We start from the raw sequence: 24,482 nt of genomic DNA on the forward strand, positions 1-24,482 counted from the left end.
GCTGTGGTTTAATATTTGTCCTCTGGTTGTTCTGCAAACTCAAAACCCAACAAAAATGTGACAAGGTGGTGATCGCACAGGCGCTAGCCGCTCTGGAGCAAGCCACCTCCCCCAATATTTGGTTATCCATGCTGAAAAATTAATGTTTGACAAGGTTGCCTCTGTCTTTGCAGGCACATGCCACAATCTGGATTTACAGCCCTTGCACTCCCTGGGGATCTGTTTCCCATTGCACGGGGATGGGTGTAAATCACAATTTTTCTCTTGCCAAACGATCTGGAAAGTCAGTGACGGAAGAGTGCAAATAAGTCTTCACTGACCTAAGACAGGACAGCCTCACAGTGAGGAGGTTGCTCCAATGACGGGCAACGGCTGAAGCATTGCCTTCCACCAGGCTCAGACGTTGGCTTTCTGGCATAATGATGTATTGACAGTAGGAAGCTTACTTTTCAAACAAAATAAAAAAGGGGGAGATGTGGAGAGCTGGGGTTTGGTCGCCATGTCGCTGGCTTCCGCCCTCAAAACTGGTAAACAAGTCCTAGAGCACATGACCTTTCGGCAATAGCGCGCCAAGTCACGAGCCCAGCCCGGGGCGTCATATGGGGTGATGGGTGAGCAGCCAATCAGGGGATGATACGTCATCTCACACCATGGGTGAGCAGCCAATCAGGGAATGATACATCATCTCACACCACTCTGGTGCGAGCAGGGCTTATATGAACAGCGCCACTTCGGGGTTCGGGGTCTTCCTCCTTTCATCGCTTGACTGTAATAAAGCTTGCTGCAGAAGGATCCTGTTGTCTAGAGCATATTTTGGATATATGCTTAGGAGCTGTATAGCTGGATCTTGAGGAAGCACTATTCCTACTTGTCTGAGAAAGCGCCAGATTGATTTCCAAAGTGGTTGTACCAGTTTAGATTCCTACCAGCAATGGAGAAGGGTTCCCCTTTCACCACATGTATTGTCACTTGGGTTTTTGATCTTAGCCATTCTGATGAGTATAAGGTGAAATCTCAGGGTCATTTTGATTTGCATTTCCCTGATGGCTAAGGACATTGAACATTTCTTTAAGTGCTTCTCTGTCATTCAATATTCCCCTATGGAGAATTCTGTTTATCTCTGTACCCTATTTTTAAATTGGATCACTTGATTTGTTGCTTTTTAACTTCTTTAGTTCTTTACATATTCTGGATATTAGACCTCTGTCAGAAGTACAGTTGGTGAAGATCCTTTCCCAGTCTGTAGGCTGTTGTTTTGTTCTGACCACAGCGTCTTTTGCTTTACAGAAGCTTTTCCATTTCATGTAGTCCCATTTATTGATTGCTGATCTTAGAGCCTGAGCTGTTGGTGTTCTGTCAGGAAATTATATCTTGTGCCAATGATTTTGAGGCTCTTCCCCAATTTTACTGCTAACAGGTTTAGTGTGTCTGGTTTTATGTTGAGGTCTTTGATCCACTATAAGGACATTTGCTCAACCATGTTTGTAGCAGCTTTATTTGTAATAGCCAGAACCTGGAAACAACCCAGATGTCCCTCAGCAGAGGAATGGATACAGAAATTGTGGTACATTTACACAATGGAATACTATTCAGCAATTAAAAACAAAGAAATCACGAAATTTGCAGGCTAACGGGGGGATCTAGAAAAGGTCATCCTGAGTGAGGTATCCGAGAAGGAGAAACACACACATGGTATATACTCAATTATAAGTGGATACTAGACATACAATATAGGATAAACATATTAAAATCTGTACACCTTAAAAAGCTAAGCAAGAAGGAGGACCCTCGGTAAGATGATCAATCCTCACTCAAAAAGACAATCAGGATGGGCATTGGAGGAAGGAGAAAACAAGAAATAGGACAGGAGCCTACCACAGAGGGCCTCTAAAAGACTCTTCCCAGCAGTGTATAAAAGCAAATGCTGAGACCCATAACCAAACCTTTGGCAGAGTGCAGGGAGTCTTATGAAAGAAGGAGAATATAGTAAGACCTGGAGAGGACAGGAGCTCAACAAGGAGAGAAACGAAACCAAAATATCTGGGCACAAGGATGTTTTCTGAAACTGATACTCCAACCAAGGACCATTCATGGATATAACCTAGAACTCCGGCTCAGATATAGCCGATGGCAGGTCAGTATCCAAGTGGGTACCCTAGTAAGGGGAACAGGTACTGTCTCTGACATGAACTCAGTGGCCGGCTCTTTGACCCCACCCCCGAGGGACGAGCAGTCTTACCAGGCCACAGAGGAAGACAATGCAGCCAGTCCTGATGAGTCCTAATAGTTTAGGGTCAGATGGAAGGGAAGGAGGACCTCCCCTATCAGTGGACTTTAAGAGGGACATAGGAGGAAATGAGAGAGGGAGGGTGTTATTGGGAGTGAATGAGGGAGGAGGTACAGCCGGGCTACAAAGTGAATAAACTGTAATTAATATAAAAAATAAAAATTTAATTAAAAATGAAAAAAATAACACGGCCCTCTGAGCAAGGCCCAACTAAGCAAGGTCCATACGAGCTCATAAAGACTGAATCAGCCACAAGGACCAAATATATCTGGGCACAGGGGTCTTTTTATGAGACTTTATCTCCAACCAAGGACCATGTATGGATACAACCTAGAACCCCTGCTCGGATGTAGCCCATGGCAGCTCAGTATCCAAGTGGGAACCCTCATAAGGGGAACAGGGACTATTTCTGACATGAACTCAAATGGCTAGCTCTTTGACACACACACACACACACCACTGAGGGAGGAGCAGCCTTTCTAGGACACAGAGGAGGACATTGCATCCAGTCCTGAAGAAACCTGATAAGCTAGGGTCAGATGGAAGGGGAGGACCTCCCCTATCAGTGGACTTGGAGAGAGGCAAGGAGGAGATGAGGGAAGGAAGTTGGGATTGGTAGGGAATGGGGGAGAGGGCTACAGCTTGCATACAAAATGGGGTACAGAGTTGAACAGAGAATTCTCAATAGAGGCATATCGAATGGCAGAGAAACACTTAAAGAAATGCTCAGTGTCATTAGTCATCAAGGAAATGCAAATAAAAACGACCCTGAGACTTCACCTTACACCCATCAGAATGGCTAAAATAAAAAATTCAAGTGTCAGCACATGCTGGAGAGGTTGTGGGGAAAGGAGAACCCTCTTCCACTGCTGGTGGAAATGTAAGCTTATACAACCACTCTGGAAATCAATCTGATGCTTCCTCAAGATCCAGCCATACCATTTCTAGGTATATATCCAAAAGAGGCTCAAGTACACAATAAGAATATTTGCTCAACCATGTTTGTAGCAGCTTTATTTGTAATAGCCAGAAGCTGGAAACAAACAAGATGACCCTCAACTGAGGAATGGATACAGAAAGTATGGTACATCTACACAATGGAATACTACTCAGCAATTAAAAAAGAAAGAATGAATGAAATTTGCAGGTAAATGGTGAAAAGTGGAAAAGGTCATCCTGAGTGAGCTATCCCAGAAGCAGAAAGATGAACACGGTATATACTCACTCGTATAGACATATAATAAAGGATAAACCTACTAAAATCTGTACACCTAAAGAAACTAATCAAAAGGGAGGACTCTCACTAAATTGCTCAGTCCCCATCCAGAAAGGCAAAGAGGATGGACATCAGAAGAAGGAGAAAACAGGGAACAAGTTAGGAGCCTGCCACAAAGGCCTCTGAATAGCTCTGCCCTGCAGACTATCAGAGCAGATGCTGAGACTTATGGGCAAACTTTGAGGAGGCCAACTGTTGGGCAGAGTGCATGGAATCTTATGTAAGAAGTGGGAGTTAGTAAGACCTGGAGGGGACAGGAGCTCCACAAGGAGAGCAACAGATCCAAAAAATCTGGGCACATGGGTCTTCCCTGATACTGATACTCCAACCAAGTAGCATGCATGGAGATAACACAGAAACCCTGCATAGATGTAGCCCATGGCAGTTCAGTGTCCAAGTGGGTTCCATAGTAATGGGAACAGGGACTGTCTCTGACATGAACTGATTGGCCTACTCTTTGATCACCTCCCCCTGAGGGGGAAGCAGCCTTACCAGGCCACAGAAGAAGACAATGCAGCCACTCCTGATGAGACCTAATTGACTAAAATCAGAAGGAAGGAAAAGACCTCCTCTATGAGTGGACTTGGGGAGGGACATGAGTGGAGAAGAGGGAGGAAAGGAGGGATTGGGAGAGGAAGAGGTAGGGAACTACTGGGGTGATACAAAGTGAATAAAATATAATTAATAAAAAAATTAAAATAAAAATATAGAAAAAGAATTAAAAGAAGAAAAAGTAAATAAAAATTTAATTTAAAAAAAAAGAGAAAAAGACTAAAGCAGCAAGCACAGGGTCTACATGGCTCTACACCAGGTCCTCTTTACATATATTATAGCTACTACCTTAATCTTTTTTATCATACTCCTGGCTGTAAGACAAGTGTGTCTCTGAGTCTTGTGCCTACTCTTGGTATTCTTTTTCTCCTGTTGGCCTGCTGTGTCCAGCTTTGATATGATAGTTTTTGCTTTGTCTTATTATCTTTTATTTTTTAATGTTTTGTTGTTGCATGGAAGCCTGTTCTTTTCTAATGAAAGACATAAAGGGAGTAGAACTATGGGGTAGGGAGGATCTGGGATGAGTAGAGGGAGAATAAAGTATAATCAAGTTATATCAAATAAGAATATAATCTATTCTCAACAAAAAAAAAACTCAAAACAAATTTTATCATGGCTGGCACTGCAGGTTTTTTTAGATACTTGACGGCTGTTAGGGAGTATTGGAAGTTGACTAATAAGTTACACAGTGCCAAGAGGTAAGGAAGATCTTTTCATCTTCTGATTTCTTCTTTAATTTCTTTCTTCAGAGATTTGTAGGTTTTTTTCATATAAATCTTTCACCAGCCCTACTTATGACAAAGAGCTAATATCCAGAATAAAATAAATTATTATTAACAATAGTAATAGTACTTCAAACCAAAGTTGACAAAGAGAAGAACATAACTTCATATTCAACAGTGAAAAAATCCAAGATTCACTCTTTCTTTCTTTCTTTCTTTCTTTCTTTCTTGCTTTCTTGCTTTCTTGCTTTCTTTCTTTCTATCTATGTTTATATTCATTTACTTATTTAATTTATTTAACAGTGGTTTTTAAGTGCTTCAAAATTAATTAATTTACTTTTTCATTTTACATCCTGATTATAGACCCCTCCCTTATCTTCTCCCTGTTCCACTTCCTTCCCTATTTTCCATCACATAATAATCAAAACACTTAATGGACAGAACAAAGAAATAAATATTAAAAGCTTAAAGGGGAAAAAGGCCAGGTAAGGTATAAAAGCAGACCTATCAGAATGATACCTGACCTAACACAGAGACTATGAAAATCAGAAAGGCCTGGCCAAATGTATGCAGAACTTAAATGACCACCGTTGTCATCCCAGACTACTACTCCCAGCAAACTTATCAATCACTATAGATTGAGAAAACCACATATTCAATGACAAAACCAAATTTTAAAAATATCTATGCATAAACCCAGCCCTAAAAAGGATACTATGCGAAAATTCAAACCCAACAAGATGAACTGCTCACAAGAAAACACAGGATATAAATAAGTTCACAATAATAAAACCAAAAGAATACAAACACACCACTACTACCAACATCACAATATAAGAAACTAATAAACATTGGTCATTAACATTTCTTAGTATCAAAGGACTCAACTCTCCAATAAAAAGACATAGATATCTAAACAGAATCGATATATAAACAGAACCCAACATTCTGCTGCATACAAAAACCATAACTCATCAACAAAGATAGAGGTTATCTAAAAGTCAAGACCTGGAAAAAAGTTTTACAAGCAAAAGGACACAAGAAGCAAGATGGAGTAAACATTCTAATAACTAATTAGATAGACTTTCTACCAATATTAATCCAAAGAGATGAGGAAAATTCCACCAAAATGACATCTCAATTCTGGATATCCATGCCCCAAATGCAAGTGCATGCATAACTTTTAAAAGAAACATAAATCATAAACCACACATCAATCAATCCCCACATATTAATTGTTAAAAACTTTAGTACCCCTTTCTCACAAATGAACAGATCGTCGACACAGAAAAGAATAGAGAAATAATGAAACTGACAGATGTCATGGATCAAATGGTCCTAAGTGATATCTCTAGAACTTTTCACCCAAAAAGAAAACAATATATTTTCTTCTCAATACCTCAGAAAACGTTTTCCAAAATCAACCATCTCATCAATAAAAAAGCAAACCTTATCCAATACAATAAAAATGTACTTTATCAGATCACCATGGAGTAAAGCTGGGCTTGAACAACAACAGAAATAACAAAAAGCCTACACACTCGTGGAAACTGAGCAACTCCCTACTCAATGATTTGGATCAGGAAAGAAAGAAATTAAAGACTTGTAAAACTTCAATGAAAATGAAACCAAAACATACCCAAACTTTCAGCACATAATAAAACCAGTATTAAAAGGAAATTTAATAGCATTAAGTCCCTTCCTAAAGAAATTGGAGAGATCCTATATTAGCAACATAACCTCTCACCTGATAGCTTTAGAAAATAAAAAAAAGCAAATACCCTCAAGAAGAGTGGACAGCAGTAAATAATCAAACTCAGGGATGAAATCAATGAATTAGAAACCAAGAGAGCAGTACAAAGAATTAATGAAACCAAGAGCTTGTTTTTTCAATAAAATCAACAAGATAAACAAACCCTTAGCCTAACTAATTAAGGGCATAGAGAGAATAACCAAATCAGTAAAATCAAAAAAGAAAAGGTAGACAGAACAACAGACATTGAAGAAATTAAGTGAATCATTAGTCCTTACTTTTAAAAAGTATCACTATTTGCAGGTGATATGATAGTATACATAATTGACCTCAAAAAGTCTACTAGGGAACTCCTACAACTGATAACAACCTTCAGCAATATCGATAGATACAAAATTAACTAAAAAAAAAAAAAAGTAGCCCTCCTGTATATATAGTACAAATGGGCTGAGAAAGAAATTAGAGAAACAACACCATTCACAACAACCACCAAGGACATAAAGTACCTTGGAGTAACTCTAACAAAGCAAGCCAAAGACCTGTATGAAAAAAACTTCAAGTCTCTGAAAAAAGAAATACAAGAAGATATCAAAAGATGGAAAGATTTCCCATGTTCATGTCTTGGCAAGATTAACATAGTAAAAATGGCCATCTTAACCAAGACCAATCTACAGATTCAATGCAATTCCCATGAAGTTACCAACACACTTCTTCCCAGACTTTGAAAGAAAAAGTATCAACTTCATATGGAATAACAAAAAATCCAGAAACACTAAAACAATCTCCTACAATAAAAGATCTTCTGGAGGGATCTTCATTCCTGATCTCAAGCTGTACTATAGAGTAACAGTAATAAAAACTGTATGGTACTAGCATAGAAACAGAATGGTGGATCAATGGAACCGGATAGAAGACCCACAAATAAACGCTCACATTTATGGACACCGGATCTTTGACAAAGATGCCAAAATGATACAATGGAGAAAGACAGCATCTTCCACAAATGGTGCTGGTCTAAGTGGATGTCTACATGTAGAAAAATGCAAATAGATCCATATTTATCACCAGGCACAAAACTAACGTTCAAGTGCATCAAAGACCTCAATATAAAACCAGACACACTAAACCTGTTAGAAGAAAGCTTGGGGAAGAGCCTTGAGCTCATTGGCACAGCAGACAACTTCCTGAATAGAACACCAACAGCACAGGCTCTAAGATCAATAATCAATAAATGATACCTCATGAAACTAAAAATCTTCTGTAAAGTGAAAGACACTGTCGTCAGAACAAAACAACAGCCTACAGACTTTGAAAGGATCTTCACCAACCCTGTATCTGACAGAGGGCTAATATCCAGAATATATAAAGAACTCAAGAAGTTAAACAGCAACAAATCAAGTAATCCAATTAAAAAATGGGGTACAGAGCTAAACAGAGAATTCGCAATAGAGGAATATCGATTGGCAGGAAAACACTTAAAGAAATGCATAACATCCTTAGTCATCAGGGAAACACAAATCAAAACGACCCTGAGATTCCACCTTACATCCATCAGAATGGTTAAGATCAAAAACTTAAGTAACAAAACATGGTGGAGAGGATGTGGAAAAAGGGGGACATGCCTCCATTGCTGTTGGAATGAAAACATGTACAACCAATTCAGAAATCAATTTGGCGCTTTCTCAGACAACTAGGAATAGTGCTACTTCAAGATCCAGCTATAGCACTCCTAGGCATATATGCAAAATATGCTCAAGTATACACAGGGACATTTGCTTAACCTTGTTTCCTAGCAGGTTTATTTGTAATAGCCAGAGTCTAGAAACAAGCCAGATGTTCTTCAGTTGAGGAATGGATACAGAAATTGTGGTATATTTATACAATGGAATACTAGTCAGCAATTAAAAACAAGGAAATCAGGAAATTTGCATGAAAATGATGAGAACTAGAAAAGATCATCCTGAGTGAGCTATCCCTGAAGCAGAAACACACACGGTATATACTCAATTATATGTAGATATTAGACATATAATATAGGATAAATATACTAAAATCTATACACCTAAAGAAGCCAAGCAAGAAGGAGGACCCTGGGTAATATGAATAATCACTCAGAAAGGCAAACAGGACCAAAATCAGAAGAGGGAGAAAACAGGAAACAGGACAGGAGTCCAACACAAAGGGCCTCTGAACTCTACCCAGCAATGAATCAAAGCAGATGCTGAATCCCATAGCCAAACATTGGGCAGAGTGCAGGGAATCTTATGGAAAAAGGGGGAGATAGAAAGACTTGGAGGGGACAGGAACTCCACAAGGAGAGCAACAGAACCAAAAAATCTGGGCCCAGGGGTCTTTTCTGAGACTGTTACTCCAACCAAGGACCATGCATGGAGATAACCTAGAATCCCTGCACAGATGTAGCCCATGGTAGCTCAGTCTCCATGTGAGTTCCCTAGTAATGAGAACAGGGACTATCTCTGACATGAACTCAGTGACTGGCTCTTTGATCACCTCCCCCTAATGGAGGAGCAGCCTTACCATACCACAGAGGAAGACAATGCAGCCTGTCCTGATGAGACCTAATAGGCTAGGGTCATATGGAAGATTTGGAGGTCCTCCCCTATTGTGGACTTAGGGAGGAGCATGGGAGGAGATAAGCAAGGTAGGGTGGGATTGGGAGAGGATAAGAATGGGGGCTAAAGCAGGGATACAATGTGCATAAACCGTAATTAATAAAAATAAATAAAATTTTTAAAACCACAGTATATTAACTATAAAAATTATAACTATCCTTTTGGGATGACTAAACAAAAAAGGTTGCCAAAGTAAAAAAAAAAAAAAAAAAAAGAAAAGAAAAGAAAAAAAGGTTACTCAATGGTTTTAACTCAACCTAGACATCCCTCTTTCTTCCTGTCCAAGGGTACTATCTACATGTACAGTGATTGCATGCTTATTGGGTATATATTTCTTGGAATGTAACACATCCTATACATGAAAAAAGTTTCATCAATGAGCCTCATATGAATTACTGACATGGTCTCCTAAGCAAAAGTCATAGGAAGAGGGACTGCCATTCCATGATCAGCTCGCACCTTGGCCTTCATAGCTGCTGATGGTCTCCTGGCATCTTCTCCACCCAACCCTGTCTTTTAGCTCAGAATCTGCCTTTCTCATTGCCTACTGCTTGAATTATGACATCATTCTCCCTCTCCCCCTATCAGAATCTGGGAGAAACTTGAGGTTTCCATGGACTTGCCTGTACACAAATTGGATCACAAATCACCTGTGTCCAGTGGGCTCTGTCTGATACTGGACACAAGGGCTAGTTTGGTCCTTAGACCAGTCAGGGACCACCATTTATCCTGCTCCATAGTAATTTGGATTACTGTTATTCCCACCCACCCGACCTCAACCTTTTCAGGTAAGGAAAAAAAAAACTTTAAAATGTCTGTTTTCATCATATCTTGCATCTTACCTTATGTTTAATATACACTGAAATCCTTAGAATACTAGAGATGCGATAGTGTTCTGTGCCACATTTCACGTTGGTTCATAATTAGAAGGTGACTTTAGACAGACACCTTACTCTCAAGTTTAAGAGCAAGACAAAAGATATGCAGAGATAAAAATGGATCAAAGATTGAGGGAATGTCCAACCAATGTCAGGCCCAACCTGAGAACCATTCCATGGGAGAGAACCAACCCCTGAAACTAGCAACAATATTCTGCTATGGTCACAACAGGAGCAAGCATTACTGTCCTCTGAGAGCCTCCATCCAGCTTCAGATGGAAACAGATGGTGAAACTCATAGGCAAACATTGGACAGAATACAGGGAGTCTTGTAGAGGAGTTGAAGGAAAGATAGAAGGGCCTGGAGTTGATAGCTCCACAGGAAGAACAACGTAGGCAACTATCTGGGTCCCAGAAGGTCTTATGGAGATTGAAGCACCAACCAAGAACCATGCAAGACTGACCCAAAGCCCCCTACCCAGATGGAGCAGAAGGGAAAATCATGCATCATTTGTGTTCCCTAGTAAGAGGAATTGGGGCTGCCTCTGACATGTACACAGTGCCTGCTTTTTTTATCACCTCCCAATGTTAGGGCTGCCTTACCAGGTCACAGGGGAAGATAACATGGTCAGACCTGATATGCTTTGATGAGTTGGAGTAGGTCGGTGGGGCAGCTCTCCTATGAGGAACAGCAAAGTGGGGAAGTAGGAAAAGGCAGTAAGCATGGTACTTGGAGGAGAGGAATGAAGAGCTACAATCAGAATGTAAAATAAATAAATAAATAGAATTAGAGAAAGAACAAATCAAAGTGGGACAACATAGTACTGTCTATAATGGAGCAGAGGTTGAAACAAATCAACTGGGATTTCCATGCTCACACAGGTAGAACAGGCAGGTCAACAAAGAAGCATCATCCTATGCAGTACCGAGAATCCATCTGAACACTTGCAACTGGGATGTTTGAGAGAACATTGGTCTTAGAATTTCCCATCCAGTACAAACTGGAAATAGCACTACTTCCCGCAGGAAGATAGGAAGCATCAATGTTATATTTTTCCCACTGTCCTCTTGCTTCCCACAGAAATCTTTAATTAAATTTTTAATTTTTATATTAATTATAGTTTATTTACTTTGTATCCCAGCTGTAGCCCCCTCCCTCATTCCCTCCTAATCCAACCCTCCCTCCCTTTTCTCCTCCCTGCCCCTCTCTGAGTCCACTGATAAGGGAGGTCCTCCTCCCCTTCCATCTAATCCTGGCTTCAGAAAATTTTTAAAGTGTCCCTTTCTTTGTGGCTGCAAGTGCCCTTCAGCCCTCTCTGCCTATGGTGAACAACTCCCCACCCTCAGCAGGAAGGGTGTGCAACTTCTCCAGGGTCTCCACTCTGGTGGGTATTCAGCATAGCACATGCCATTAGCCTTCAACACTTCTCTCCAGGCTCTCATGGACAGTGCCTACCTTTACCAAAATCCTGGCTCAACCATGCTGACATTGCTGACTGACCAGGGCCTGATGCCCATCTCAGAACTTTTCTATCTGGGTTCTCTCAGGTGGAATCTCACAGGAAGCACACATGGGAGGGCATCTGTGCTCCAGGATTTCCCTATGACTATCATTCACCAGGACACCACAGTAACCTCACTGTCTGCAACAGCTGAGCATGATAACATTTTTGATCCCAAAGACATAGTCTCTTTTATCTAACACTGCCTGCAAGTTTTGTCGATGCCACAACACCACAGGTGCCAAATCAAAGATACAGCCTGGAACCTTCTTACCAAGAAGGTCTACTACTATGGGCACAACAACCTGAACTCTCTGACACCTGGAGAACTCAGGCGGGGCCTGCATGCCTACAGCTCCATGTCCTACCCTGGGAGTCAGGCATCTGCTCTGCAACCAGAGATGGCCATGGTGCTACAGGAGATTCAGCCAACGAATATCCAAACCCCACCCTTCACCTCTGCCTTCTCTTATTCCACATCTGACCAAGCAAGGCCAGGCACCAGTATTCAAGGTGAGTAAAGAACCAGGAGGGGAAGGAGTGGGATCAGCACTCCAAGGAGACTCAGATCTACCTTTAAGTAGTAGACACTCCCCACAGAAAGAAAATGTGAGTCCTGGCAGGTTATTCCAGCTCTGGCTTCCCATCCTTGTCACCAGACTCCATAATGAGAGAGAATGCAAAGCCATAGTATATGGCATCCATCCTGCATCAAGTGATGACCACAGAGCATACTATAGTCACACGTGTCACTATCAAAGTGAAGCAATCCATGCACCAACAAATTGCAATCATCTCTTCCTTCTATTGCTTTGGGCTAAGAAAATACTGAGGATTCCTTTTTGTTGTTGTTGTTTTGTTTTGTTTTTTTTGTTGTTGTTTTTGTTTTGGTAACACTAGATTTACCACAAGTTGAAATCTTTCAGAGCAGTGCAGCTCAAATATTTCATGGAGTAAGTACTCCTCTGAGATCCCAAGCTCTTTTCATGGCATTCTCTTATACCTAAAATTGTAGAAACATAAGCCTCTGCCATGCAGACTGTCAAAGCAGATGCTGAGCCTGATGGCCAACTGTCGGGCAGAGTGAATGGAATTTTAAGAAGTGGGAAATAGTAAGAGCTGGAGAGGACAGGAACTCCACAAGGAGAGCAACAGAACAAGAAAATTTGAACACAGGGAACTTCCCAGAGACTCATACTCCAACCAAGGACTATTCATGGAGATAACCTAGAACTCTGACAATGCAGCCACTTCTGATGAGAACTGATAGACTAAGATCAGAAAGAAGGAGAGGAGGATCTCCCCTATCAGTGGACTTGGGGAAGGGCTTGAATGCAGAAAGGGGGGGAGAGGGTAGGACCGGGAGGGGAGGAGGGAGGGGCTTATGGGTGGATACAAAATCAATAAAGTGTAATTAATAAAAGTTAAATAAAAAGTTAAAAAAATTGTAGAAACATGTTAGGTGCAGCCCATATACCATTGCAAAGTCGGCCAAAGCTTTCACTTCTTTTTACTTTTGCTGTGGTACTTCAGACGTAATCCACAGCCAAGATTACAAGATCATGAAGACATGTTTTCAAATACTGAGTCGTACCCAAACCCAAAGATTTCAATTTCTTAAATCACTTTTCATGTCACTTATTATAAGTTTGTGAAACACGGGTCAGGAGGAAAGCCTCAGTTATTGAAATGCTTGTTCACAGCAGGCCCCAATTGGGTTTGCACATCAAAACCCACATAAAAAGCCAGGGTTCTGGAGGCATCTGAGCAATGACATTTAATGAAAGAAGTTGGCAGTCAGGTAAGTTCTCGAATATTATGGGCCAGACAACCTGCCTAATAGCAAAGTTCCAAGGAAATGAGAATCACTGTATCAAAGACAAAGGTGAAGGCAATTGAGGAGCACACATCAAAGGAATTCTGTAACCTACCCACTGTGGCTATGCACACACCAACAAACACAAAGGACACAAACACATGTGAGAAAACATGACATGGCATGGAAACTAGAAACAGATCAGTTACTACCTGTTTGTGGACAGAGGTGCTCGCAGTGCTGCTCAAGTAGAGCTCATAGGAATGCCTTCACAGTACCACAGCTGCAAGCGCCTAAATGCTGTGGTGGTATGAAAGGTTGAGCAGGCATCTTACTGACCAGGCACTGACTTCTTCCTTGATTCTTTTTCAGTGGTGGAAATGGAGGCATCCCTGGGATTGCCACCTTCAGACCAGACAGTAATTCTCCTGCAGACTCCAAGAATACACAACACCTGCAACCAGGTTACTGAAATGACAACATCACTTGTTGATGGGGGCAGGTCCTTAACAGCCCCCATCCTGGTCTTCCCTCCAGCTCCAATCCTAGAACAAGGAAATAACAGAAACTTTGATGAAACTGAAGCTGACCTTTCAATGCTCCTCCATGCCTATGAGGGCACAAATGAAAACCAAAACACACCAGTCCTCCCTTTGGCACATCCTGATATGCAGCTGCCTCCACACTGTACTGTTGGTGGGAGGCTAAGGCAGAATCCTGCTTCTCACATTGCCAGCATGGGACGTAGCAGCCTTGGTCTGTTACAGCAAGGGTCACTGGAACATCTGATGATGTCCACCATCTACATTGGAGACACAAAGACACTGGTGGGAGACATTCACCGTCCACAACTATTCTACTCCTTCGCAAACTTAGAACAATATCCAGATGCTGCAACAACCAAATCTAAACTCTCCACAGTTATCCAGAGGGTTCAGGTCCAGGACATCGCCAGAGTTATTACTGGACCCTCTGAACAGAAAGACCATGAAGCGTCCAAGCTGCTCGATGGTGCTCCCAAGGCCAAAATCAAGTGCTGGGACCTGGTGAAGGGAGAGGGAGCTGTGGGCAGTGTCGGAGCTAGTGACCAGGCTATTAAGAACACGGCCAAGCACTTGGAGGGCAAAGCTCAGAATGTTGTCCCAAGGCCCAGCAGAGGGAGAGGACAGGAGCAATATAAGACCAAGTGGAGCAGAGAAAACAACTTAAAGAAAGCAAAAGAGCTTAAGTACTCAAAGAAGGGACTCAGGGCTGAAGAGCAATCTACAATGCCCAAGATCAGAAGGAAGAGGAATCCATCTGAGTTCAGCCACAACAGCTTTAGAAAACCTCGAACCGAGCTGGGCATGTACATGGTGGAGTCTGTGCAAGTTTTTCACCCACTGGGCAAAAAGACTGAGATGAAAACAAGCACATGCTCCTCCAGGGTTCAGGGATTTTCCAGCAGCAAGAAAGATCTCAGGCCAGGCCTGCCTGCCACAGCACTACTGGGTATGCCACGTGAAGGCCAGGGCCCTGACAAAACCCTGGGAAACCTGCAGAGAGCAGAGATCAATGTTCACAAGGACTGTCCAACCTCATCCAAGTATGAGCTGCCCCCACATGAGAAAGTCAAGTTAATTCCATCACATTACCCAACACTGAACACGCTTCAAGACACACCTGCTTCTAAAATACTTCCCTTATTGGCTTCACAGAGGGCCACTGCAGCTGACCCTGCAGGGCCTCATTCCCAATCAAGTCAACCTAACTTTGTAGGGTCATCACAATCACCTCCTGCCAGCACATCTTTGATGGCCTCTGCTAAGCCACTTCTGCCAATTTCAAGCAGTGGCACAAGAGCTAATGAAACCAACACCATCCAATTTAGCACTATGCCTCTGTCATCTAACTCAAAGCCTGCAACCTACAGAGCGTTATATCATGCTTCTCTACAGAGGCAGCTGATTTCTCCTACCAAGAACAAGATGCCATCACCTCAAAAACCTCAAACCAAATATCTGCTGCAAGACCTTAGCCGCCAAGCTATTCCGTGGAGGAAAGTTGATATTTTAGGTCCAGTTGTTTCACGACCCATCACAAAAGAGCAGAGACCAGAGAGGGAGGCCATGAAGAGGAGAGCTCAACTAGAGAGAAAGAATGCTGTCAAGTGTCCCTCCAATGAGAAGCTGAAGATTTTCCTTCAGAGGGAAAAGGATATGGAAATTTCTGAATATTATGGATATTTAGCGTAAGAGCAGGCCAGATCTTTGTACCAATGATTTTTCTGAGTGTACAAGGATTAATATCGACATCATTAAAGAGGTATACATAGAATTTAAAGTGGTACATGTTGTTGATTATTAATATTTAGCATTGATTTATCTTTTAGTTAAGCAGCAGTTATTCCTAAAGCAGCTGTATACCCAAATCACCACACAGTGACTAAGATTTATTTAATTAACCTAGAGCACAATGCTGGGCAATAGTTACTTCATCCTAAACCACCAGTCCCACATAGCTTCTACCCATTCAGATATCCCACATTATATTTGCTTCTCAGTCATACCTTAGGTCTGGTTCATCTCTCCTGGTGTTACCAGGTCCTCTCCTCTCAGATCTCTCTCCCAGCCTTTCCTCCCACTCTCTTCTATTCTCCTCCCCTCAGAACCAGGATGTCCCACCCTATTCTCCTCATTGCTGAGTATAGGCTGGTTGTTTTATTGGCAATACCGAGAACAAATGGTAGGATAGTTACACAAACTTGAGACAGGTGATGCTTCAGTGTCCAAGTGGGTTCAATAGTAATGGGAAGAGGAACTGCCTCTGACATAAACTGATTGGCCTGCTCTTTGATCATCATTCCCCTGAGGGGAGAGCAGCCTTACCAGGCCACAGAGGAAGACAATGCAGCCACTCCTGATGAGATCTGATAGACTAAGATCAGAAGGAAGAAGAGGGGAACATCCCCTATCAGTGGACTTGGGGAGGGGCATGAGTGAAGAAAGGGGAGGGAAGGTGGCATTTGGAGGGGAGGAGGGAGGGGTTTATTGGGGGAGACAAAGTGAATAAAATGTAATTAATAAAAAATTAAAATTAAAAAAGGAAAAAAAAGGTAAGCATCACAATGCAATGCCTGGATTGAAACCAGATAGTGGGGTAGAGAAATCAGTATGTGAATAAACAGGAGTAAATTGTATACCTTTCACAAGAACATTATACCAACATTTCCACCTTTAAGTCCAATAAAAGGCTCCTTTACTTTCAATACATTAATAATTATAAAACAGTTATGAAAACTATGAGGTAAGATTTACATGTGCAATGTCCCGTCCATGTGCATTTGGTAAGTTAGGAGAAAGTATTTGATTATTCTATCTTGACAAGTTTAGAGTTCTATACCTAAACTAACTTTTATCTTTATTTGTATTACCTATATGAAAACATTTTCTTAAGTCCTAAACAACTTAGGCTTAATTGTGGAACTATAGCTATTTGGTCATCAACCCCACCAGAGACTTGAGAAGGAATAAAATTAGTTATGGGAATAAATAGTAAGTGCATGTTAGCAGCTTCCAAAAAAAATTTTTTTTAATGACAGAGACAGTTTGCTGCCAAAACTCTCTGTAACACTGGAGCATCATCTTCAGCCTTCTGACTTTGTTTATTTTGACAGATCTATTTAGGGCATGATTACCCTGTGTTGTCAGAGTTTGGCAGTAAACTTGGCCTGCATTTAAGCTTGTCCATTTTAAGCGAACTCTGTCTGTTGTGAAATGAGGGCATTTTCTTTTTGCCCAGGTGGCTCATTTGTCACATTTGAAACCATCTCCATATGGAGGTTCTTTGGTGCTCATCATCATCTTTGAGGTAGGCTGAGTGCTGCCAGGAGATGAACTGTCTCATTGTCAAACGATCTTTAAACAATAAAGGCATATTTAAATGTCATGTTCTGTAGGTATCTCAGGTTCTTGACTTACTTATGTTTATATAATCATATCTATCTGTTAAACCAATGATGTAATTTATATATGATTATATAAACATAAGTAAGTTGGTTAAATCACTCCTGTGATAAATTAGACTAGTGTCTGATATGACTATGAGTTAATTAACTAAAATTAGCATGCATTACCTAATATCCTAACCTTATTTTCTCTCAGAATAAAATCATTATGAACTTATAACCATCTCCCAATGACAATAAACATTTATAGCCCCAGAAAACAACCAAAAACCTACTCAGCACCCGATAAAAGAAAATAGATGTTGTCCTCATGTATTTTTTTTTTCTAGCTGATTTTTTGGACACACAATACTCCTGTTAGGGGGCCCAAAGGAAATTGGGAAAATGGTTAATTAAGCAAGTATTAACATGTGTGTGAGAGACCAGAGAATAAAAAATTAGGTTTCTTGGGTTACTGTGCTAAAAAGTTTAAAACACATCAGCCCAGAGGACCTTTCTGCTTTTAGGCAGATCCAGCCAACTGCAGGGAAGAGCTGACCTTGCTGCTCCTTACAGATATCGTTGCCATGGAACCAGCCAAGATGGCCCCTAACTCTTTCCAACACTTGGCTTTGCTCCTGAAAATAGCTCAGACTACACAAGGCCAACAGTTTCTCCCAAGACCAGAGAGAGAACAAAGAAAGCCAGAAATGTTCATGGTTTTGGCACCTTACCAAAGCAAATAATTCCTGAAATGTAGCCTCCCTTTTCTGTTTTAATCACTAGAAGCTTGCCAGGCTGGAATCCCCCAGCTTTGAGTGCACTGGGGGGGGGGGGGGGGCGTAGCAGGGGAAGGTTTGGGACTTACATATCACCCACAGTCCTGAGCTCAGCGCTCTCTGCTGGATACAAATGCCTTGGTATCTGTGAGAGTCTCAGAAAAAGCAGTGAATAAAGATCCTGATATGTTTTTGCAAAGGTAGTCTTTTGGGGGATTTCATGAATCAGGCAAAACAGTGGTCCAGTCTTTGAATGTTGAGAAATTTCAGGCTTAATAGAAATCCTGTTTGGAACAGTCTAAAATGCTAGACCAATTGGGATTAGTAGCTTTCTTCAAAGCTCTCTTGGGAGCAGGCTTTGCTGAGAAACAGCAATTGAAGCAGTTGAGGCAGGAACAAGCACAATGCCAGAATAAATGTGTCAACGTCTCAGCATGCTGAAATTGAATTCTGTCACATTTGATACAGCATCTCTGGTGTCCAGTCCTTTTGTTCTGAAAACATAAAATTTCTTACAGCATTGTACAGACCTAAAATTATAAATGTATGAGATGTGCAGGATGAAACTAAACTGTAAACCAATTTTATCTATGCCAATTAAAAGAATGACATAATAAAATTTGAGGGTATTGTAGCCAAGGATTTATTGGCCATGTATTGTTGAAGACATTTTTTTTATCTCAGTTTCAGAGTTGTTCCTATTTGAAAGGATCAGCAAATTATGTTACCTGTTCTGTTTAGTTTTCTTGATTTCTCTTTTCTTGTGGGTGGCCAAGATCTTCAAGTGGTCTTCCTCTGTCATATCTGATTTTTATTAGTTTGAATGGAACCCATAATTTCTCTTCTCCTGTATGAACATATGCAAAACCTCTTCCCCATCATAACATATTCCATCCTCTCCATTTTGGAATTAGGACCTTAATATGTTACTCTAATTCAAAAGTCCTTTCTAAATTCCATTGTGTCTTAGCAGGTGTGCTACTTATCACACTTAAATGTTTTTAAATTGATAAATCATTAATATAATTGTGGGAGATATTATATTTCCCTTCTGTTTTATGACAATCTTTTTAAAATTACTATTTTTAAATATTTTCATAATTATTTGACCTGTGGTATTAGAAGTTATATCTGTATCAGGTTTCATGAAAAAATGTCTAAAATGTTTAATTCCAATGGATACACATGATAAAGGACCATCAGCCCCAATTTGCAAGGGCATCAGCAAAACATTCACCATCTATAACAAATGTGTAACCTTAGGATCATGCTTTTCAGAATTTAAGGCAAAAGCCCAGTGGAATTCTAAATATGAATCTATGGCATGGTGCACATATTTCAGTTCTCCAAACTCTGTAAAATGGAGCACACCGGCCATTGTATGATCTTGTTCCAAGACAACACTAAATAGGATCTCCATTTCTTCACTATCATATAGACCTTTATTCAGTAATTGAAACTTGACATTAAACATATAATATCCAGTCTGATCAAGCTGGCCTATAGTTGAAGACTTTCTCTCCAGCATTTCAATGGGCTGCCATTTTGCAAGATCTTCAAGCCTCCATGAACTTTTCTCATATGGAACTACCTCTTTTGTTGTTATTGTATATTTCAGATTGGATTTCTCTGAAGGCTCTCTATTTTGATTCAAATATTCCCCCAAACTCTGTTTTATGGCCTTTATTTTAGTATCTATTTTCTCAGTCTCTTCTCTCTCTAAATCTGTCTTATCATGATCTTTCCCACACAGGATACACAAAACTGAAATCATCAGTAAAAATTAGTTTTATGCAAACAAAAACAAACTCAAATGGTATCCAGAAACACTGTGTCATTGTGTCTTCCTCCATTTTCAACATAGAAAAGTATCTTTTTAAATCTCAAAACCTTTCCCTAAGGACTTTACTTTCTTAGACCCAGCTTCCCTCCTACACCTTATAGTTCAGATGCTTGAGGCTTCTCAGTCAGTTTCTGGATCCTGCTTCCAGGGAGAGGTATTTTTCTACATTCCTCACTGATTCCGACCCATTACTCACTCTGGGAAGTTATTGGGTCCACAAGTGTTTGCTGCTCAGATCAGCAAGAACCCCTTCTCAAAGGGATTTTGCTTTCTTCCTTCTATAGCAAGGTCTGGTTATAAAAAAAACTTTCTTGTTAAAGAGCCAATTTATTTTTTCTCTACCAAAAGAAACAGCCTTTTGGGAGTTAGTATTTATCAATTTTTGTTTTTCTGCAGCTTGCTGGAGGCCTTGCTGCTTTGTATGGGGGTGCGGGTGCTGTCTGGTCAAAAATCTGTGAGCTCCTACCTTAGAAACTCTTTTATTCTGTTTTAAGGAACATAACTAAGAAAGTTATCTGTAGTTAATTTTCTACATAAATTATTGCTTGATTACTATAAAATCTGCCACATGTTGGTATGCCATTTGTTGCTGAAATAATAATATTTGTTATTGATTTAGCTTTTAGTTAAACCGCAGTTACTCCAAAACCAGCTGTACACCCAAATCAACACACAGAGACTAACATTTATTTAATTAACCTAGAGCACAATGCTGGGCAATAATTACTCTATCCCAAACCTCTAAGCCCCCATGGCTTCTTGCCATTCAGGTTTCCTACATTATACTTGTTTTTAGTCTTATCTTAGGTCTGGTTCATCTCTCCTGGTGTTTCCATGTCCTCTCCTCTCAGATCTCTCTCCCAGGCTTTCCTCCAAATTGCTTTTTTTTCCTCCCCTCTGAAACAGGATGCCCCACCCTATTCTCTCCATTGCTCAGTATAGGCTGGCTGTTTTATTGGCAATATAGAGAACAAATGGTGACATGTTTACACAAACTTGAGACAGGTGATGCTTAGAATAAGCATCACAATGAAATTTCTGGATTGAAACCAGATAGTGGGGTAGAGAAATCAATATGTGAATGACAAGGGTATATTGTATACATTCCACAGAATATTATTCAACAGTTACATGAATATATAGAAACATAGCTACATATGTAGGTACATAAATGAATACCCAGATCCTGTGTTTACATAAATGAACAGACATATTTTCTTGTAAACATTTGAAGACAGTAAAATTGACTAAAAATATTCAAGAAAGTTCTTTAATCTATAGTATACAGAGAGGATTTTTTTTCTCATAACTTTGATATTAATAATTTAGGTTGACAAAAATATATGTACATAAATACTGCATATAATATAAAACTCTGACTTAATACTAAAGCAATTCCTCAAAATCTGTAGTGCTAATAAAATTATTCTCCTTGACTTTTATTTTCTTTGTACTAGTCACTGAATGTAGTATGTTTTCTCAAGTTTATATTATAAACTGAAAACACAGCAGCTGTTAACACAATTCCTCTGATTTTGAAAGCCTCACCCCAGCCCTTAATCACCATTTTTTGGAGACAGAGCTCTGCCTGCTTTTTCATGAGGTTATATACATGCTTTCATGTATATATAATTCAGCGCCCGCATATGAGAAAAAAAAATAAACGTATCAGGATGACTATATTTCTTACGAGGATTTAATCCGATTTGTATATTTACATCACTTTGTATCCATTTTAGAATACATCCATTTAATATTTATTTTATGTGTGTGTGTCTTCAGTGTATGTTACTTGGCAACACGTATGTGTGGTGCCCACACAGGACAAAAGGGAATTCACCTGGTGACTCTGCAAGAACAGCAAGTGTTATCTGCTAAGCCGTCTCACCAGGCTTGAGTTCAGTGCAGATTCCTGTAAAATAACATAACTTCATTTCTTTTATGGCTGAAAATACGTCCCTCTCAACGCATATCACATTTTCCTCAACCCATGACAATTCTGTGAGACACCAAACTTGGTGCCCTAATGTACTACAGACAGTGCTGCAAGTCAACACTGACGGGCAAGTGTCTCTCTAAATATGTCGAGTTATTTGGAATGGTGTACTTGCACCAGGTTGTAGGCCAGATCTTGGCTTTTGGAGGACAACCCATACTAACATTCAAACATGCAGGAGTATGCCACATCTACACCAGCAGTGCATAGCATTTTTCCTATGTATGCCCTTATCAGTGCTTGTCATCTCTTTTCTGATCAATCTGGGATGACATCTCTTGGACTTTCACGCTGCATTTTGTTGACTCCTCATACTGAACATTTTTTTTATGTTTTTCACGTTCTTTTTGTATTAAATCTGTAAGGACTGTAAATTTATTTGTCCTCAACAAACTGAGTTGCCTCGTTTCCTACTATTTTTATATTTTATCTAGTTATAAATTATCTACATATTAATACTCTGTCTGTAGACACAATAGCAAATACTGCTTTCTTTGTTGGAAAGGATCACTTTAACTACCTGCCTACAAGACATGCAGGAATAAAAATAGAGCAGATCCCATGGGAGAGAGCTAACCCTGGACACTATTAATGATACTCTGCTATTCTTGCAGACAGGAGCCTAGAATTCCAATTCCCTGAGAGGCACCTCCCAGCAGAGGATTAAAATAAATGCTGATACTCATAGCCAGTCACTGGGTGAAGTGGAGGTAGTCTTATGGAAGACTCAGGGGAATATAGAAATGAGGTGACAGGAACTCTACAAGAAGACCAACAGAGCTAACTAACCAGGTCTTGCGGAGATCAAAGAACAAAAAAAGAATCATGCATAGACTCGAACTAGGCCCCCTACACCCATGTAGCTGATGGGCAGGTTGGTCTTCACGTGGGTCACGTAGAAAGGGGAGTAGGGGCTGTCTCTGACATAAACTGTGTTCCTGATTTTTGATCACTACCCCCCAACAGGGCTGCCTTCCCAGCCTACAGAGGAAGAGAATGTGCTTTGTCCTGATCAGACTTGATGTGGCTGCTGTAGTCTGTTTTGGTGAGGAGGGCTTCCCTTATATCAGGAGTAAGGGAGGGAGAGGAGGCAGAGGGAGAGAGGATGCCACCAGAAATAGAGGAGGGAGTGGGGCTATGATAGGGCTGTAAAGTGAATTCTAAAAACTAAGGTGGCTTTTCTACTACTAGGAGGAATGGCATCGGGATTTTACTGGGTTATTGTCTGCATCCCAAGGCTAGATTTTCATGGTGTCACTATTTTGACAATCCCCAACATCTGTGAAAGCTCAATCCTGTCTATACCAACAAGGTATTTTTGCTGTCAAGAATCACCCATTTTTTGGAAATATGCCTAGGAGTGGTATAGCTGGATCTTGTGGAAGCATTATTCCTATTGTCTAAGAAAGCACCAGATTGATTTCCACAGTGGTTGTACAATTTTGCATTCCCAACAACAATGGAGGAGGGTTCCCCTTTCTCCACAACCTCTCCAGCATGTGTTGTTAGTTGAGTTTTTGATCTTAGCCATTCTGGTGTGTGTCAGGTAAAATCTCAAGGTCGTTTGATTTGCATCTCTCTGATGGCTAAGGATGTTGGGCATTTCTTTAAGTGTTTCTCTGCCATTCTGTATTCTTCTACTGAGAATTCTCTGTTTATCTCTGTACCCATTTTTTAATCAGATTGCTTGATTTGCTGCTTTTTAACTTTTTTAGCTCTTTATATATTATGGATATCAGCCTTCTGTCAGATATAGGGTTGGTGAAGATCCTTTCCCAGTCTGTAGACTGTCTTTTTTTTTATGATTTATCAATTGTTGCTCTTAGAGCCTGTGCTGTTGGTGTTCTGTTCCAAAAGAGGCTCAAGTACACAACAAGGACATTTGCTCAACCATATTTGTACAACTTTATTTGTAATAACCAGAAACTGGAAACAACCCAGATGTCCCTCAGTTGAGGAATGGATACAGAAATTGTGGTACTTTTACACAATGGAATACTACTCAGCAATTAAAAATGAGGAAATCATGAAATTTGCAGGCAAACGGTGGGACCTAGAAACAATCATCCTGAGTGAGGTCTCCCCAAAGCAGAAAGACACACATGGTATATACTCACTTATACAGACCTATAAGATAGGATAAACATACTGAAATCTACACACCTAAAGAAGATAAACAAGAAAGAGTACCCAGGGTATGATAATCAGTCCTCACTTAGGAAAACAAACAAATATTAGCCCTCTGTCAGATAAAGGGTTGGTGAAGATTTCTTTCCCAATCTGTAGGCTGTCGTTTTGTTTTGATGACGGTGTCTTTTGCTTTGCAGAAGCTTTTCAGTTTCATGAGGTCCCATTTATTGATTGTTACTCTTAGAGCCTGTGCTGTTGGTGTTCTGTTCAGGAAGTTGTCTCCTGTACCAATGAGTTCTAGGCCGTTCCCTGCTTTTTTTTTTTCAACTGATTTAGAGTATCTGGTTTTATGTTGAGGTCCTTGATCCACTTTGACTTTAGTTTTGTGCA

General features: G+C 40.4%; 1 protein-coding gene across 1 annotated transcript in view; it reads left to right on the forward strand.

The window, feature by feature from the left end:
* Positions 1-15,653, forward strand: part of LOC110542654 (uncharacterized protein C2orf78 homolog) — a 33,417-nt gene extending 17,764 nt beyond the window's left edge. Inside the window, 5 exon segments of the mRNA XM_060374669.1 lie at positions 11,402-11,481; positions 11,484-11,789; positions 11,792-11,885; positions 11,887-12,116; positions 13,792-15,653. Of these exon segments, the coding sequence (XP_060230652.1) occupies positions 11,402-11,481; positions 11,484-11,789; positions 11,792-11,885; positions 11,887-12,116; positions 13,792-15,653 (2,572 nt within the window).
* Positions 15,654-24,482: the final 8,829 nt, after the last annotated feature.

The sequence above is a fragment of the Meriones unguiculatus genome, chromosome X (assembly GCF_030254825.1).
Source record: "Meriones unguiculatus strain TT.TT164.6M chromosome X, Bangor_MerUng_6.1, whole genome shotgun sequence".
Lineage (NCBI taxonomy): Eukaryota > Metazoa > Chordata > Mammalia > Rodentia > Muridae > Meriones > Meriones unguiculatus.